Consider the following 16,700-nt stretch of genomic DNA (forward strand, 5'->3'; position numbering starts at 1 on the left):
GCCTCCCCCCCCCGGCCCGCCCACGCCAGGCCGGGAACAATCGCAGGAACTTCTCCTTTCCCGGTGTTCGGGCCGCACACGCCGTCTAACAGAGGTGTGCGGGGAGGGGGCTTCCCTGCATCTGCCCCGCCGTTCCAGGGGGGCAGGACCTCCGGCCTTCCCGGTGGCGGTGCAGCCGTGCCCAGGCCCGTGTGAGCGCAGGACGGGATCGCCTCCTCCAGCCGCCTCCCGCCCGGCCGGCCCCAGGGAGGGCAGGCCCGCCCTGAGCGGGGGGAGCCGGGGAGGGAGCAGAGGGGCTTCTTCCATAGAGAGAGGGCGGGGGGAACAAGCTGAAAAGTGAGGGGGTCTGAGCGCTGGACAGCAAGGATAGGGAATACAGCGGAGTGAGAGCGGGAGGGCAGGCGGGAATCGGGGAGAAAGAGGGAGTCCTGTCAGGTCAGCGGCAGGATCTGCCTCCTCTGGGCCCTTGCAGCAGCAAACCAGGCACGGGCGAGAGGGTTTAAGAGCACGCTGACTTAGCTAGGCAGACTGGTTACAGGCTGAAAGAAGAAAAAGACACACGTGGATTGAGTGGCATATATTTCCCACCAGCGCCAATGTATCCCACAAAAAAGACCTCAGGCTCTTCCCTCTTCCTATTCAGATTTAGGATTCACAAGCAGTAAATTCGGCTTTTAGTCATAACACCTCTCGCCCACCACCCACCCACCCCTTTCCTTGCTTTTTCACTCTGAGTCATCTTCAACACTGGTGCCTGCCTACTGCTCCCTTCCAGGGTTTCACTGCCTTGTCTGGGGCTTCTGCAGCTTCCAGCTCATCCTCTCTCCTTGCCTCCCTCCTTGCCTCCCTCCCTGCCGTTTGGCTGCTTCCAAATGTGTCCTTGCTTCACTGAGCTGGGCTGGAGTGCCAGTGCCCCCACAACTACCACTCCTTTCCTGCTAGCCATAGTAGTGTGCTGATAAATAGCATTCAGGGACTGGTAAAAGAGGACAGGGTGTAGATAAACATGACATTACATTCCTCCCTCTTTTTAAAGAGCTTCATTATCTGGACCTGTTTGGCTGTATCAGGACTTTTCCATCAAGCTAAATGGCTGGGCTGTTGACACCTTTCTCACTCCATTAAAGGTAGCTCATGATTTTGGCAGCGACTGCAGTTTGGAGCGTGCAAGGTCTACGCAGAGCGAGAGGTGCTGCTGCAGTAGGAAGACCTTCCAGTCTCCTCTAGTCCTGGGCTTTTCAGACAGGACTGCCTGACGCTGGTGCTGTGGACTGCCAGCAGGGACAGGCTTCCAGCAGGCAACAGGTTAGCCACAGCCGAGTGCTGAGAGATGGAGGCAGCCGGTGTCGGTGTCGGCGTGCTCCCCTCCAGCCTCCTGCCTCCCCAGGGACAGCGCAGGCATTGCTGTCCTTTCTCGTGGCTGAGGGAAAGCAGATAAGTGAAGGAGAGTGTGTGAGTGAGCGTGAGCATGTATGCGTGTGCACAGAAAAGGGGGAGAGGTTTGCAAACACGAATTCAGGTTCTTCCTCTGTGTAAAGGAATGAAAGGTCTGCACAAAGGTAAGGAGCCCTAATCCAGCTGGAGTGGTAAACTCCACTCTGGGGTGGAGAAGTGGGGGTTGGGAGGTTACAGGGCCAGGGCAAGAGATGGAGTGTAAGATGGGGAGGAAGCAGAGAGACAAAAGGGAGCAAGAAAGAGAGAGGCTCTCGCCCCCTTTTCTCCCCTCCTCCCTCCTCAAAGTGGGCTGAGAAATTTCTAATCAGTACTTGCAGTTCCTTTCCGCCAGCAGTAATTCCTTTCTGTCCTTTGTTTGCCTTTAATTTTTGGCTCCTGCGTTTATCTTTTGTTTGGTTTTGTTCGTTGCGACTTCTCTGCAATTTCAAAAATCCTGCATGAGATACAGTGGCTTTGGTTTGGCTTCTCCCTGCCCTGCTCTCTCGTGTGCCTAAAGCTACTATTTTAATAACAACAGCAAAAAGATGAAGAGCAGGTCATCCTTTATTTCTTCTTTTGAAGTGTCATGGGATAGGCTCTGTGTGGAACTGTGTTCTCATTCTACAAAAAGAAGGTACAATTTGTCAGGTATCTTTAAGGCCCTGTGTAAAGCAGGTTCTTGTAAACTACCAAGTGCAGCTTGATTCTGGAATGAACCCATTTATCAGTATGTTTATCAGTAGTATTTTCAATATTTTAATTCCTAATGCATTTAAAACTAGAGAGGAGTGTTGCATTGGAGACTGAACTCCAGCGTTAACTACAAAACAATCAGAGCAAATTTTTTTCTGCCTTATGACTTAGACTAAGCTTGGAAAGATAAGAAGCTTAGAAGACTGTCCACATTAAAATGTGTTTTTCTCTCCCTGGGAAGTAATTTTTCACTAGTAATTTAGCACTTGGAACCTGTTTACTCACCCTGTGCAGACGAGCCACTACAATGTAATGGTATGATGCAAAGGCAGGTAGATTTACTATCTTTGCTTTCCCAGCCACAGTTTAGGAGAGGAGGCAGAGGGCATGCATAGTTGTGCTTTGCTGTTTTCTGGCCAACTGGCAGTCTTCTTGGGAAGGCAGGGAAATGGATGGACTGTTTTACCTGCCCTCATTTAAAGTATTCATCTGTCTTCCCTTGACTGGCTGCACACAGCGTAAATGTAGTGTTGCTGGCAGGAAATACCACATTTTTCTTTTTCTTCCTGTGAGATCACCTTGAGTGGGACTTGACACTGGTGGGAAATCCAATGCCATTCCAAGCACAGGTGTTATGGCTTCGTGTTATCAGGCTCGGAGAGACTGTTCCCATTTCCTTTGTTCTGAGGCTTCTGGTGATGACCAGTTGCTGAGTGGTAGCTCTGGGGATGGTTTCTTGGATGCTGAACTGAGGCTGTACACCAAGATCCTTTTTGACAATTGTAACAGCTTTCAGACAGTAATAATACAGGATGGATTTGATCTGGTGGCCAAAGCTGAGATAATTCACCTGTAAATATTCAGTGTTAACTTTTTGTGAATTCGTGGCAGAGGCAGGTTGTAGGAGGGTTTAGTGAGCGCAGGGAAGCTGGGGAAGAGACCAGTACCTAGAGAAGCCCATGAAATGTCCTTAGCTCTTGTGAAAGCCTTTATGCAGTCCCTGCATAAAGCCATTTCAGTGCAGTCAGTATACTTCCCTAGAGAAGTCAGGAGAATGGAATATCTGTGGACAGTATCACAGAGAATGGGGAAGGCTAAGGAATAGTCCGATGTCTGCTGCAGTCAGTTTGCAGAGTCTGTGCTGTGTCCTGCGTGGAGTGTTCTCATCTTGAGGGTCTGTGCTGGGAGCTCTGGCTGTGCAAGGCCATGCTTATCTCTGCTTTGCTTTTGCCCCTTTTCAGGTTAAATAGGGAGCCAAAATTCTCAGTTTTGCTATAGAGCTGTAAAAAGCAGTACCATGCTTTCACCTCAGCTGCAGCTAACCTGTTTAAGCATTGGTTTCTTGCGGACTGAAAAAGTTGACAATTAATGGCCATGGAGCTAGGAGTACAAGTCCGATAGGAACCAGACCAAGACATCCAATTAATTTCCAGTAAGCCACTCAGCACAATCTGATGGTGGTGGCTTCTGCTGATTAGTTGCATGGATGGATTTGGTCCAGCATGAATAGGCAAGAATCTGTACAACACAATCTCAGTGATCCCACTGGCTCTCCATTCACCTGTTCATACATCTGTTTCTCATCTCTGACTTCAGGCTCAAAGCCCAGATCTTGCACTTCCTGATTCAGGCTCCATCCACATTTGAAGGTGTAGATGATATGCCTGTATTCAGCAGTAGGGGAGAGGAACACTTTTAATCAATGCGTAGTCGCAAAGGCACAAAAAAATTTGAAATATTTGGCATCCTTTTGCCCAGCGGTTTATTTTGTTTGGGGAAATTAAATAAACTACCCTAGGAGCACTATCTCTTACTGATGAAAGTGTGCTTTTCTGCCAAAACACTTAGGTCTAGGAATAGTTTTCCTGAGGTGCCTGGTTCAGGGCCTCAGGAGTTCTAATTTCCTGTGTGCACAACTGACACTCCTATCAATAAAAGTGCATAAAATCGGGAGATGTAACTTTTGTAATTTCGTAGCATCAGCTGTACTGCCTCAGGCAAGCTGTAGTGTGATCCAAATAATTGCAAAGGAAGGGATGAGATGTGTGTGCAGATAGGGAGACCCATGCTGGCCTGAAGAACAATGTGTGTGCCTTCTCTTGGACTTAATCTTACGTGCTAGAAGCATGCAGCCTGAGACCTATTGCACTGGACTACAGTGTTTGGCTTTGCTGCTTTTTACAGGGATTAGTGCTTCTGACCAACCTTATTGTAATTAGATGATCTTCAAGGACCTTTCCAACCTATAGCATGCTATGATTCTCTCATTCTATTAATAAAGGATAATTGCAGGCTGTGTGAAGCTAAATCTTGTTGGGATTCATCTTGCCTTAGGGAGGCATAGGCTCTTCTGGAGGGCAACTGAAAAGTGAGAGCCTAAGTTACCACATTACAATTGCCTTCTCTCCTTTACTCATGGAAGGTGCTTCTGAAGATCGGGCTCACAAGGCTCAAATGTGCCCTAACAAATATCCCCTTCTATGATCACTTCCTGGAACTGTCTTTAATCGTCACTAAAATGTCTTGGTGATAGCTTGTGTGTAATATTGTGTGGTTTGAATGCATAATCTGAGGGTAGTTCAGGAACAGAATCAGCAAATGGAGACAAATACAAATTGCCAATGAGAAAGAGACAAACCCCATACAATCACATTCCTAAACTATGATTATTTTTAAGCTCTTTCTCTGGGAGTATGTATATACACATGAACAGACACACATAACCCAGATTCTTTTTATCCACTGAGGGTAAGGATACCTGTGTTTTTAGGATGCACTTCATTAATATTGGCAGACCTTTTTTCTGGGAATCTAAGAGAACAATAAGGAGGACAAGTAAAATTGTCATGTAGTCTTGAGACCCCCATGAGCGAGATTTTTCTTGTGAAAGTTCAAACATTGTGAAATTCACAGTGAACAGGTTGCTTCTCTGGAGTGCAGCAATTATATTTCCACAATGACTTTGAATTAAGGGCTAATCTTGCTCTGTCTGTATTTGTCAAAACATAGCAGAGCACAGTTCAGTTCTTTTTAGTTCTACTTCTAAAAAACTAGACAAAGAGCTATGACGGTGGCTTGTCATCCTTTTTCACATCTCTCACTCTATTTTTTTTGTTTTGTTTTGTTTTGTTTTGCTACATACACAGCCCAGAGTTCTGTCCTGTGATACAACTGAAGCTTTTCTTATCTTGGGTCACCTCTTGAAGATTTTTGAGTTCAGTATCTTCTTCTTGATGAGGAAGTCTTAAACAGGCCTCATGGGCATGGACAAAACTGATAGGTGTAAAGCCACCATCATGTCTTCAGGCAGTCAAACATCCTGTTGGCCTTTCTGATGGATGCTGTTACAGCAGTGACGTATTACATGACTCAATTCCGATTTTATTTTTTTTTTCCAGAGGAAATAGCAGGTGTATAATTTCCCAGTTCAGCTGTATTTAATTATATATAATTTGACTTGAATAGATCTAGAGTTTCCACTGCTCTGGTCTCAATTTGAGGCACCGTGTTGCTCTTAAATGCTATTTTTTGAAAGAATTTTAAGAGAATAATTTAAAAGTTAATAAAGAGCTTGGGACAGGATATAGAAGATGCCAGGTAATTTACTGCACATCTCCCAAATGCTTTTGGGTAGAGAAAAAAAATTATGTGTTTTTCCAAGGGCTGCTTTTCTTTTCTTCTCTTCTCTTGATACAGGCATTCACATGGGGGTGGGGTGCAGAAAGTTAGTCAGATGAGAATTTGCTAAAGCTCAGCTAATCATTTATTAAAGCAGTCCCTGGCTTGCCAAACTCATTAATCTCATTAACGGGGAAGGAGGGCTATGGTGCATGGTTAGCTGAAAGCACTGTGTTTACTAAGCAGCATACTCGATTCACAAGGGAAAGATTTAAATATTCACTGTGTCACTGTTTTATCCCTGAAGCTGAAGTAACGTGATGAGTCACTTGACCAACGCATGTCACATGCTGGCTTTGGTCACAGACTGCATGGGATCAGCCACAGAGCTGCCAGATACAGGTCTAAGCTGAACCCATTAGTTTTTTGAGGTGTTTGTCGTGTCTGTTGCATTAAGATGCAACCTTGGGAAGCATGGGTCTCTGGAGAGGAGAGAATAAGACATTGCCACTTGGTTCACCTTAAGAAGCAAGTGCTGACATTCTCTTAGTGCCACCTGGCCCCTCTTGTCCCTGGGAGCAGGAGGCCTGGCAGAAATGTCCCAGCAGCTGCTTCTTGAGTTATGTCTCTGCCTACGCCTCAGGAAAGTAGAGGAGCTGCTCATGCATCTGCCTCTCCTGTGAGAGCCTCTAGTTGGGACCTCAGCTGTGTTTTGTGGTACTCTGGAGAACACCCACACTTCTGTGTTTGGATTTGGGTCCAGGCATTTCTGGCAAAACTAGTGGCATCTCCTGTGCAATTTCAACATGGCACAAGTACGATATGCATTGTGTCATGCGATAATTATATGCATAATACAGTGTTCCTGTGCAAATGCCATAGCACCCTTGTGTGCTCCGAGCCTTTACAGAGTAGTCCCCAGGGTTAAATCCTGCCTATATCTTACTAGTAGTAAGTCTTTGTTAGTATCAGGGGCTATCTTTGTCTCTCTGAAGTATGCTTTCCCCTAGGTTCTCTCAATAGTGTGTTTTTATCCCTGATGTGTTTTATAGTTTGGACATTGATAACTTGTTGAAATTAATATCCAGTGTTGGTCCAATCTCTCCAATTCCCTTTGGTTCTTGCTCATGATCATGAGATCTTTGCTTGCTTTTACTTTTCAGGTCTGCAGGCATCTCCAACTTGACCTTTTCTCTTCATGCCTGCTGTTGTTATACTGTTGATGCATTTATTGCTCTATCTGCTTTAAGCTCCAGTACTTTAGTCTATGCCTTTTTTTCTCCATCCTAAAGATACGTCCTGCTATTTCACTTTCTTTTGCCAGCTTCCATCTCCTTTTCATCTCTAGTTTCTGGAGTGGGTGCTTTATTTTTGCTGACTCAGCTTCTTCTCATGTCTACATAATTTACTGATCTCCTGCAACCTGGCTCCAGCCCTTTGAAATTATTTTGACCTAGGCTGAGAAACCTTCCAACTTCTTCCAGCTGAACGTAAGCTTCCTGCTTCCATCATTGTTGTCCTGCTTATCGTTTTGCTTCCTGTACTTACCCTGATAATTTATCTTTACTCTGTCTGTTCTTTCTTGCCATTTGTCCTTCTCTCCTACTGCTTCCTGACATCAGGAAGCATTTCTTTCTCCTCAGTCTTCCATTCCTTCTTAAGCTTTCTTTAAATCCATGAGTGCCTCCTGATGTTGTGAAAAGATCCCCTTGAATATTTCCTTGTGTCTTGTGCTCTTTGTTGCTGTGCACTGCCTTGGGGTGTATGGTAACTGAGTGTAGGGAGCTGCCATTATCAACATTTCCCATACTGAAACCAGTTCCCGTTTCTCCAACAAATTGCCACTGTCAGGTGCTGCTGCCTCTCAGCTGCAGAACTGTCCATGGTGGCAAACATCCTCTTTCTTAGATGCCCCTCTCTCTTTGCTCCTTCGCTGTGCCTCCACAGGCTGGGACATCCCTGCTTGGGAAAGTGTCAGCGTGTGTTACCAGTGTTGAGTAAGTGCTCTCAGTCGTTGCCGCCTGCAGCACAAGAAGGAGGGAAGCAATGAAGGGCATGCGTGGGAGGTTTTGGCCATTCCTTGGTGGGTAGATGGAGTACCTCACTCCCCCGAGGGCTCTCTGCTGGCATTGCTCACCAAGTCTTCCTAAGCTGCACAAAGATGTGGCAGCAGTCCCATGCGTCTTCTCTGAGGCCTTAATACATCAGCTCCAGGCTGCAGCTCTCTCGTCAGCTGGTAGATAAATATGACATGTTGAAATCCATCTCCTCCCTGGGAATGTGAAAAACTTGAGTGTTTGGGCCATTTTTCTCCACACCTCCCACGTGGACCAATTTCTCTCAGTGCTACATGCCAGCCCTGGCAGGAGCTGTTTGATTTGGATCCACTCCTTCATGCATCTCTAGAGTTTGGCAGAGGAAGCAGCCCTAACTGGGCACCAGTGCACAGCAGGCTGGGCCAGGCACTGTGTGCTGCCCAGCCCTCAAAGAGGAGGTGTGATGCCACCAAAATTGGGTATGGGGTAGCTTAGTCTGCACTGGGATTGTTATAGACTCAAGATCTGGCCCCTTGGCTGACCTGCTGTAGAAGTGGAATATGCCTATCCCTAAAATATCTCTTCCTTATCTGTGAGCCTGCCACAAAAGCTGTGAATCATCACAGCACTGTGTTAGGACAGAGCATAAGGGTGGTTCATTTGAACCTTAAACCCCATCACGCTATATCTGTGGCAGTAGGCTATGAAAAAAACAAGTTTATTTCTGCTGCCAGCGTCCATGCTTACCTGCATGGAGAAGTGTTGTTCCCTGGCACCTGAAATACATGGACATTTGAATTGTATCTACTTGGGGAGAATAATACTATGATAAAATGCAGTAGCTCCCTCTTCAACTAACACCAAGGCATGTAATACTCATGTTTTTGTCTTTCAGCTGAGGTGGAAGGGTTGCAGGTCACCGTGCCTGAGAAGAAGAAGGTGGCCATGTTGTTTCAGCCTGCTCTGCTTCGTTGCCATTTCTCTACTTCTTCCACCCAACCAGCTGTGGTACAGTGGAGGTTTAAGTCTTACTGCCAAGACCGGGTGGGAGAAGCTTTGGGTATGGCAACTTCTGGTTTACAAACAATGAGCAAGAGGAACCTGGACTGGGATCCCTACCTGGACTGTGTGGACAGCAGGAGGACAGTCCGTGTCGTGGCCTCCAAACAAGGATCTGCCGTCACTATAGGGGACTTCTATAAGGAAAGAGATGTCAGCATTGTCCACGGTAACTCTCCTACCCCAGTGATGCTTGGTGGGTGTTGGAATGGACGCTTAGCAATTTGGGACACTAGAGGCTGGCAGCAATTAACTCCCTTAGAAAAGGCTCCTGGAAGGGAGCTGTTGTATTTCAGAGATTTAGGATTCAACCAGCCAACCTCAGACCCAAAGGTTATTTACTTTGGTGCTTCCCTTCATCTGACTCTGTGTAGATCTCCAACCCTGATAAAGTGTTTTTTTCCCTTTGATGCAGTGGAAGATTTTTATTCCTGGCTTCTGCATGTTGCTCCGTATATAGATTTTCCTTAACAAAGGGGTGCCAGCAAGAGAGGTGTGAATTCAGTCTCTGTGTGCTAGGTTTTTCTTTCTTGAAAACTCCATAGATTTTTTTTCCCAGTTCCAGAAGAATCCTACACCTCATGTTTGCTCAACTCTGGACTTCGCCATCTTACCCCCTCATAAGCCTAAACATGCAGCCTTGGGCAGTGTGAAAGGAAGAGATTTCCATGGGTGAAGTCAGGTTGGGTGGAGATGGAGGGTGGCAGGGTCCTTAAACATTTATTCTGGAAAGCTGTGTGAGAGACCTTGTCCCTCAAAAGTGCAAGGCTTCTGCTTGACTTGGGAGGCCACCTAGCCAGAAGTGGAGGCTCATTGGTGTGGAGACCATGTGATCAGCCTCAGTAAGGGGAAGAGTTTTATTTTCCTGAATCCTGTAATATTCTGGATAAGGTTAACCTCACTTCTTAGTAAGGAAATTAAATGGATTTAGGACAAGGGGCCTGTGACCCAGGGCTTTCATCACTTCACTCCTATAGGTGTGGGGGAGAAAGCCTGACTTCTCTTTTTTGCCTTCCAGATGCAGACCTTCAGATTGGGAAGTTGATGTGGGGTGACAGTGGGCTCTATTACTGCCTTATTATCACACCGGATGATGTGGAGGGCAAGAATGAAGAATCGGTGGAGCTGCTTGTGCTTGGTAAGCCCTCTTGCCAGATTCCTTTTTCAGCAAGTAGTTGGTGTATCTTCTGCTCTCTTGCTCTCTCTACAGATCTGTGCACCATGTTAGTATGGGTGTAAGATCTATGCAAAACAGTCCCTGCAGTACCTTCACCATTGCCTTCACCTTGTGCAGGCATTCACACCTAGGCAAAGTGGGTGGCAAATGGTACCAAACCAGAATAGTAATGTTTACACCCACACTGCTCACACGTTACACAGGTGTAAATGACTACAGAAAGTGCAGGGCTGTGGAAATGCAGAACCGTTGTTTTTAAGGCATAAAACCATAAACTCGAAGCAAAGTGAACACTTGAGACAGTCTTTTAAAAATAAACAGCCAGAAGATATGAAATCATATGCTTTTTGCTTTTAACATCCCCTTCATCCCACTCTTCTGACCTGAGAGGATGTCAAGAAGCATTGTGCTTTTGTGCTTGACTGTGTCAATTTGGGAGATTTTTCTATCTACCTAGTTATACTTGACCAGTTAGAGGTGCAGTTTCACAATCACCCTAATCAAATGTCAGCTTTAGCTGCCACTGAAAGGACCTGTGTGCTCCTCTGTATGTGTGCTTGGCTCTGTTTCTTTTGAACTCCCTTGAGCAGTCTGGTGAGCAGGATCAGTTTCTTTCCTATTTGCAGGGTTAGCTTTCACTGATGCCATCCATAGTCCAGCTCACTCTGAAGGTCAAAAAGCATCCATCCCAGCTAAGGGAGAAAAGCAGAGCGGAGTGTGCCTTTCAAGGACAGTTGTTGACACTGTCTTGAGGCAGCTGTAGTATTTCACCCCTAGGCTAGTCCCAGGAGAGTAAGATGAGTTTTTTCCAACTTACCTTAAGATGTGCTGACACCAATGTTTGTCTGATCACTGTACTTGTGTGGTTCTTGGGTGTATAGGTTCTGTACATGCTTTGAAGGAAATTTTAAAAAGCTTGGGTCTATAGCGTGTAGGTGATATGTAGAGGCATACAGTAGAACATGTCTGTCATTTGCTCTTGCTCTCATGGCTAAGGCTGGAGTTTAACTGGCATTTGTTTTTGGAGCTGTAGTTGTCTTCACAAAGTAAACCTGATTGATTGGCTTCAGTGAGTGACTTTAACAGTGCCATCACCTCTCCTCACTCTTCCAATGTCAGTCAAACAACGGACAACTGCAGAATGGGTGCCCCCAGAAAACAGTGTCATACCCCTGTCTAAATCCACAGTATGACTTTGGATTATATGCTAGTTAATAACAGGCCCAAGACTGACCTGGGTTAGTTCACGTGAGGTTATCTCTGCCAGGTGGCTGTTGTAGCTGCTCCATAGCCTCCCCAGAGGAACTGTCCGTGGCTGTGTGGTGATGGGCTGCGGAATTTTGTCCTGTCTTCACCTTCCTGTCCAGGGTTTGGTGTCTTCTCTTATCTGTGTCTACAACTGTAGTCAGACACCAGTGATGAAACAGTGCCATGGTAACAGGAAGAATCTGTGTTTCAGTGTGTACAGAAGACTATATGGGGGGAAACAAAGACATTACCACCTCTAAGGCTGGCTTGATGTCCCCAGCCCCAGCTTGCTGTAGTTACGTTGGGAGGAAATGCGTAGCTTAGGCTGCGTTACCTTGACTGGATCTACTTTTCTGTTCACTGCTTACAGCCTGTGGGTCTGACCTTGCACTCTGTGCAGTGCTCTGCTAAGTTTGGCAGCAGCATGAAAGCATACTTGTCGTGGGCATACTTTGTTCTGCCTCATGCTGTTTAGCGCAGCTTGTGTTTGTTTCTTTTCCTGAGTAGTGTGTACGAAGGCAATATTCCAGCTTTTGGAGCAACTCCAGATTACCTACCCATTTTCCTTCCTTTCCCTCCCCACCTTACTATTTTCCTTCTTTGCTGGTATTTTTTCTTCCCTTTCCTTTACCTCTCACCATTGATGGCTAAAGAAGGAAGCAGCCAGTGGTGAAAATCCAATTTGTTAATATTTTGGCATCTTCCAGGACATTTTTTATTCCATCCTACTGCTCTGCTAGATATTAGTGACTTGCAGGGAGACAGTGAGTACAAGTGTAGTTTGGAGCAGTTCCACAGTTCTAGAGGACACGTAGTGAAAGGGTTTTGTTCGCTGTTTTGCTGTTTGCAGCTCTTTGGGTGGAACCCAGATTCCCTGTTAGAGCAGCTGGAGCAGTGAATGGGTAGTGGGTAGTGTCTGTGAGAGGCACTACGATTCTCACAGCACATTGCTGTTTGCTCCCGGCTGACAGTCATCTTTAAAATATAGTTTACATTGCTTATTTTGGGCCTGCAGCATGATTTAGGCATAGTTTGGAATTTTGAATAGACCAGAGGTTCTACCCATTCATATTATCAGTGGGATAGAAAAACCTAGAATGGGAAAGAGGAAAATATCCTTTATTGTTCTTTTATATTAATGTCAAGATGAAAGGTGTGTTTAGGTTAGAGAACAGGACAGGGCAGTTTAATGTGACATAGAAACCTTGAAAGGTCTGAGAGGCAAAAATGGTAGATACCTAATAGAACCAATAAATTAATAGAAATCTGATTTGCTAGAAGTAGCGAATCTTGCTTTTATACTATGAATCGCACCATTAAAAGATTACAGCATTCCTTTTTTCTTAGGGAAGCAATCACAGGCTTCCAGTGAAGTCTAAGTAGGCAGTCAGCCTGGGTCATGATGGGACTGCATGTTGAGTTTTGACACATTAAGAGGCTGGAGAACTATAAGTAGCATCAGAGTATCCCATGTGCTGTCTTTCAGGTGTATTTCGGAAAAGCATGTAAGCGTTTATTTATATCCATTTGTGTTCAACAAAGCTGAAAGGATTTATAAAGCATACCTGATGTTAAGTACGTGCTTTTATGCTTTGCTGAAAAGACCATTCAGAAGGTTTTGCTTAGTCAGGGGCTTTAACCCTCTTTAGTGGAATCAGTCCAGGCAAGGGAGGAGGGATAGTAACCTCTGTGCCTCAGAAACACAGAAGAAGATTGGCTGGCAGTGAACCTCCTGCAGAGGAAGGAAAGAATTTAAATTAAAAGGTGCTGGGTTTTGTTGCCATTTGGAATCTCTGAAGGGGGTCTAGCATGCTGGAAACTGTGTGAACTCTGCTTCTGCTGCAGCAGGGCTATACTAGTGCAGAACTTAGCAATTCTGCAACAGGAGTCAAGCGATGCTCTCTGCATGCCTGCATTTTACTAGGAATGCAGAACCTTTTGCTGGCATCAAAGCTGGGCTAGTGAATCCATTTGCAACTTTATGCGTTTTTACTTTTTATAACTAATGTGATTGAATCAAAAGGGCTGAATCCTAAAAGGAAAAAAGGTTGTGTTTCTATCTTAGTAGTTAGCAGCTGAGTGTCCTGCTTCTTGAAACACAGCGCTATTTGTCAAATTGTTATTGGTAGTACTACTTTTCATATGAGAATGTCAATGGGCTTCAGTAATTCATTGCAGCCTTTGTTGAAGGGATCTGCAAGTGTCCCTGACCTTAAAGTCCACTGCAGTGGATGCAGGGTGCCTGGAGAAACCTTTCAATCTGGAGTTCAGGGCAGCGTCAGCAGATACCCCATCCTAGCTTCCTTCATATGACCCAGCTCGTATAAGGAAGCATTCTAGCTTAATTGCACAGGATTGCATATAACCCAGTAAGCCTTTCTGAGAGCTGGAATTTACTAATGAGGTGCAGCGCCCTGAGAAAGCAGTGGTACTGGTCTCTTTGAAGCTACACCTATACAGCAATGGCTGTAGGTGTAACTAGGCACAGCTGCCTACCCTGAAATGCGTAGGTCTATGCAAGCTCGCCAGTGTTTGCATGACAAGATTTTGCATAGCTTAGACATGCTTCACAAACAGTGGCTTCATTTCTGAGGACGTGTCAAGTTCCTGGAAGAAGCAGGAAAGTGATCTGTTAATCCCAGTTGTTGGTTTGATACCTGGGTGAGTGATCCATGTGCTTTGCTAGACAGCTATTGCCTGTTTTCCATCCAGTTTGGCAGCTGACATAAATGATATATTAGTGACATATTATTCTGTAATTAATCTTTCAGAAGCTTCAGCCTCTCCTGCTGTAATGCTTTAAATAATGACAATTAGCACTTGCGTATTTTTAATTTCCAAAATCAGCTAGCACTTAACATTGGTAAACTGACATTTTTGGTAGTTTGTCTTATCAGCCAATATTGACATAGGCTAAAACCAAAATTTATCAAATCTAACACCCATAGGTAGGAAAGAATGTAGATACTCATACACACAGCATACTGCACAGTAATTAGTGTACTAATAGAGACATGCGTTGGCTTTCAGAGAGGATAAATCTCCACTGGGATGTGTGTGAGGCATGCAGTAAGACAGTTCTTACTCAGCAAAGTGACTCAATAGCTGTTATAAATATAGCCAGGTTTGGAGTCTCTTATGTGCCAGGAGAGACTATATTATAAAAGTTGATGTGGTTCTGGAGATGGGCAAGGTCTTGGCAGAATTTTCCCTCACATGATGATGGTTTTAGGATTTTGCTCTTGTTTTGCTGAAGAGCTGCCAGTAGCATCCGATCCATTACCTGGTCACAGCGGTTAGCAGAGACATCAGTGCTGCTGGCCATGTGTTCGGGATGAGAGGGCCAGATGTCACCTGAGGAGGTGTCTGTGAGCAACTTCACAGCGAGGGACCCAACCTTGAGCTGCACCTTTGGTGACCTAAGGTGGGTAGTGCCAGCAGGCAAAGGAAGTGATAGGCATGGAAGTCCTCCATTTAAAAATCCAGAAAAGGTGTTGATGTCAGGAAGGCCACTGGTGCACTCCCACCTCCAAAGTGCTTGTCCTGGCCCCATTAGGTGGTGCTGCCCTGCTGCTGACCACTATGCTGCCACCCTCATCATCTGGGTCCAATCCCCCTTGGATTCCCTCTCCTTGCTACTCTTAGTTAATTATTTCATGCCATTTAGAAGTGCTACTTGTTGCTAAGGTTTTTTACTCCCATTTTCCTCCTTATTTGCCAGTAACAGCCACACGCTGCTCACAAAGGAGACTGGCATGATTAAAAGACCTCGGTTACTAAGGTCGCCATGGCAACAGCCTCCTTGGAGGTCTTTGTTGCCTGCTAAAACTTTGATCTCCAAGAAAGGCTGCTGCCGTTTCTCCCTCCAATAGAAAAGAAGGACCGGAAGAAAGGATAAAGTTTACTCCAAGCAGAGGGAGCCCAGAAAAACTCACTGCAGAGCCCAATAAATCTCACAGCAGCTTTCTTGGAAGAGTATCTGATTTACAAGGGCCACACTTCCTCTCCTGTCCTTTGCAGCCTCCTCTGAGGGCAGTATCCTGTGCCAGGAGCCTCTTGCTGTGGCATGGCTTGGCAAGTTTTTCTGCCACTGAGGAAGAAATAGTTCCTTCTGTAGCTGCTGATCTTGTGGTCCTACTGCTGCAAGTAGGGCTGCAGATGCAGCCTCCAGCAGGGAGACCAATTCAACAGTTACTACCATATTTACCCAATATTTATCATACTTACGCAGTTGCCAATATTTACCATGTTCCCATATTTACCCAATTGCCACGATCCTGACTGCACCTGCACGTACTTTATTCATGTCGTCATTTCTTTTCAGGAGCACTAGTTACCCTCAATTATTCTTGTCTTTTCTCTGCAAACTCTCTCCTAATTCTCTTCTTGACTTCAGGTTCTCCCTGATTTGCTGCTATTTGGTCTTCCACTCTGTCACCTGCCCCCCTCCTGCCTATCAACTCCTGTCCGTGGCTCACCTCTTCTGTATCTCCACACCTTCTGGATCTGCTCTGTGCACCCCCTCAGCTTTTCCTTCTCCCATTCCTCCTCCCCAACTTCTCCCACTGGGCTCTGCCAGTGCAGACTGGGAGCTTGCAGGCTCTTTTGCACTTTGGGGCTGGCTGATGTGCAGGGTGCCTGCTGAGAGGCTGCTGTGGGCAGGTGAAGCCCCCCAGGAGCACAGTGAGAACAGAGACAGGAGCGTGACTAGATCTCTGCTGGAAGAAGGACAAGCTCCTAGGTCCAAAAGAGCTGCCTGGGACACTGGGCTGTCATCTATGGCCTCTTTCCCCAGGGGTGTCTGCTGTGGCTGGGTGGTGAGAGCTTGCACAGAGGACACCTTGCAGGGGGGCAGAGCTGTGCCTCAGGTGCTGTGCCTGGCTCAGGGTGCCTGGGGTTCTCTTTCTCAGGCAGACTGAGCTGCTGTGCAGAGCTGGTGCAGCCAGATGGGCTCTTGGCAGGGCGTTGTACTAAGGTGTTTTCTCCCCTCCAATTGCATTGTAACCCCAGCCTTCCACCTGCAGGTTTCCTTAAAACAAAACACAACACAAAAAGAGAGAAGTGTCGTGGGCTTAATGCCCGCAGGAGCAGCCTGGGCACAGAGAGCCAGGAGGTTGGTAGCCACCATCGCCGTGGCTTCCTGCTGGCCTTCCAAAGGAAGGCCTTGCTCTCTGAAGCTCTGCCCTGGCTTCCTGAAGCTCTGCCCTCTCTTCGGGCACTGCCCGGGCTCGGCCTTCCCTCCAGCACCTACTGCCGGGCTTTGGGGCACGCCCGTTCCCCCAGTCAGGCTTCTGGGAGCGGTGGTCCTGGACAGCCCCATCCCCTGGCCCCGCGGGCTCCGGCTGCTGGGTGGGCTGGGTGCTGGAGCTGGGTGCTGGAGCTGGGCGGGCTGGGTGCTGGGTGGGCTGGGTGCTGGTGCTGGGCGGGCTGGGTGC

General features: G+C 46.5%; 1 protein-coding gene across 1 annotated transcript in view; it reads left to right on the forward strand.

Annotated features, from left to right (window-relative positions):
• Nucleotides 1–1,540: 1,540 nt before the first annotated feature.
• ILDR2 (immunoglobulin-like domain containing receptor 2) overlaps nucleotides 1,541–16,700 on the forward strand; it is a 33,504-nt gene continuing 18,344 nt past the window's right edge. Inside the window, exons 1-3 of the mRNA XM_010005482.1 lie at nucleotides 1,541–1,559; nucleotides 8,677–9,009; nucleotides 9,859–9,978. Coding sequence (XP_010003784.1) covers nucleotides 1,541–1,559; nucleotides 8,677–9,009; nucleotides 9,859–9,978 — 472 coding nt within the window. The remainder of the gene's footprint in view (nucleotides 1,560–8,676; nucleotides 9,010–9,858; nucleotides 9,979–16,700) is intronic.

The sequence above is a fragment of the Chaetura pelagica genome, unplaced genomic scaffold (genome assembly GCF_000747805.2).
Source record: "Chaetura pelagica isolate M959 unplaced genomic scaffold, ChaPel_1.0 scaffold39, whole genome shotgun sequence".
In the NCBI taxonomy this organism is placed as follows: Eukaryota; Metazoa; Chordata; class Aves; order Apodiformes; family Apodidae; genus Chaetura; species Chaetura pelagica.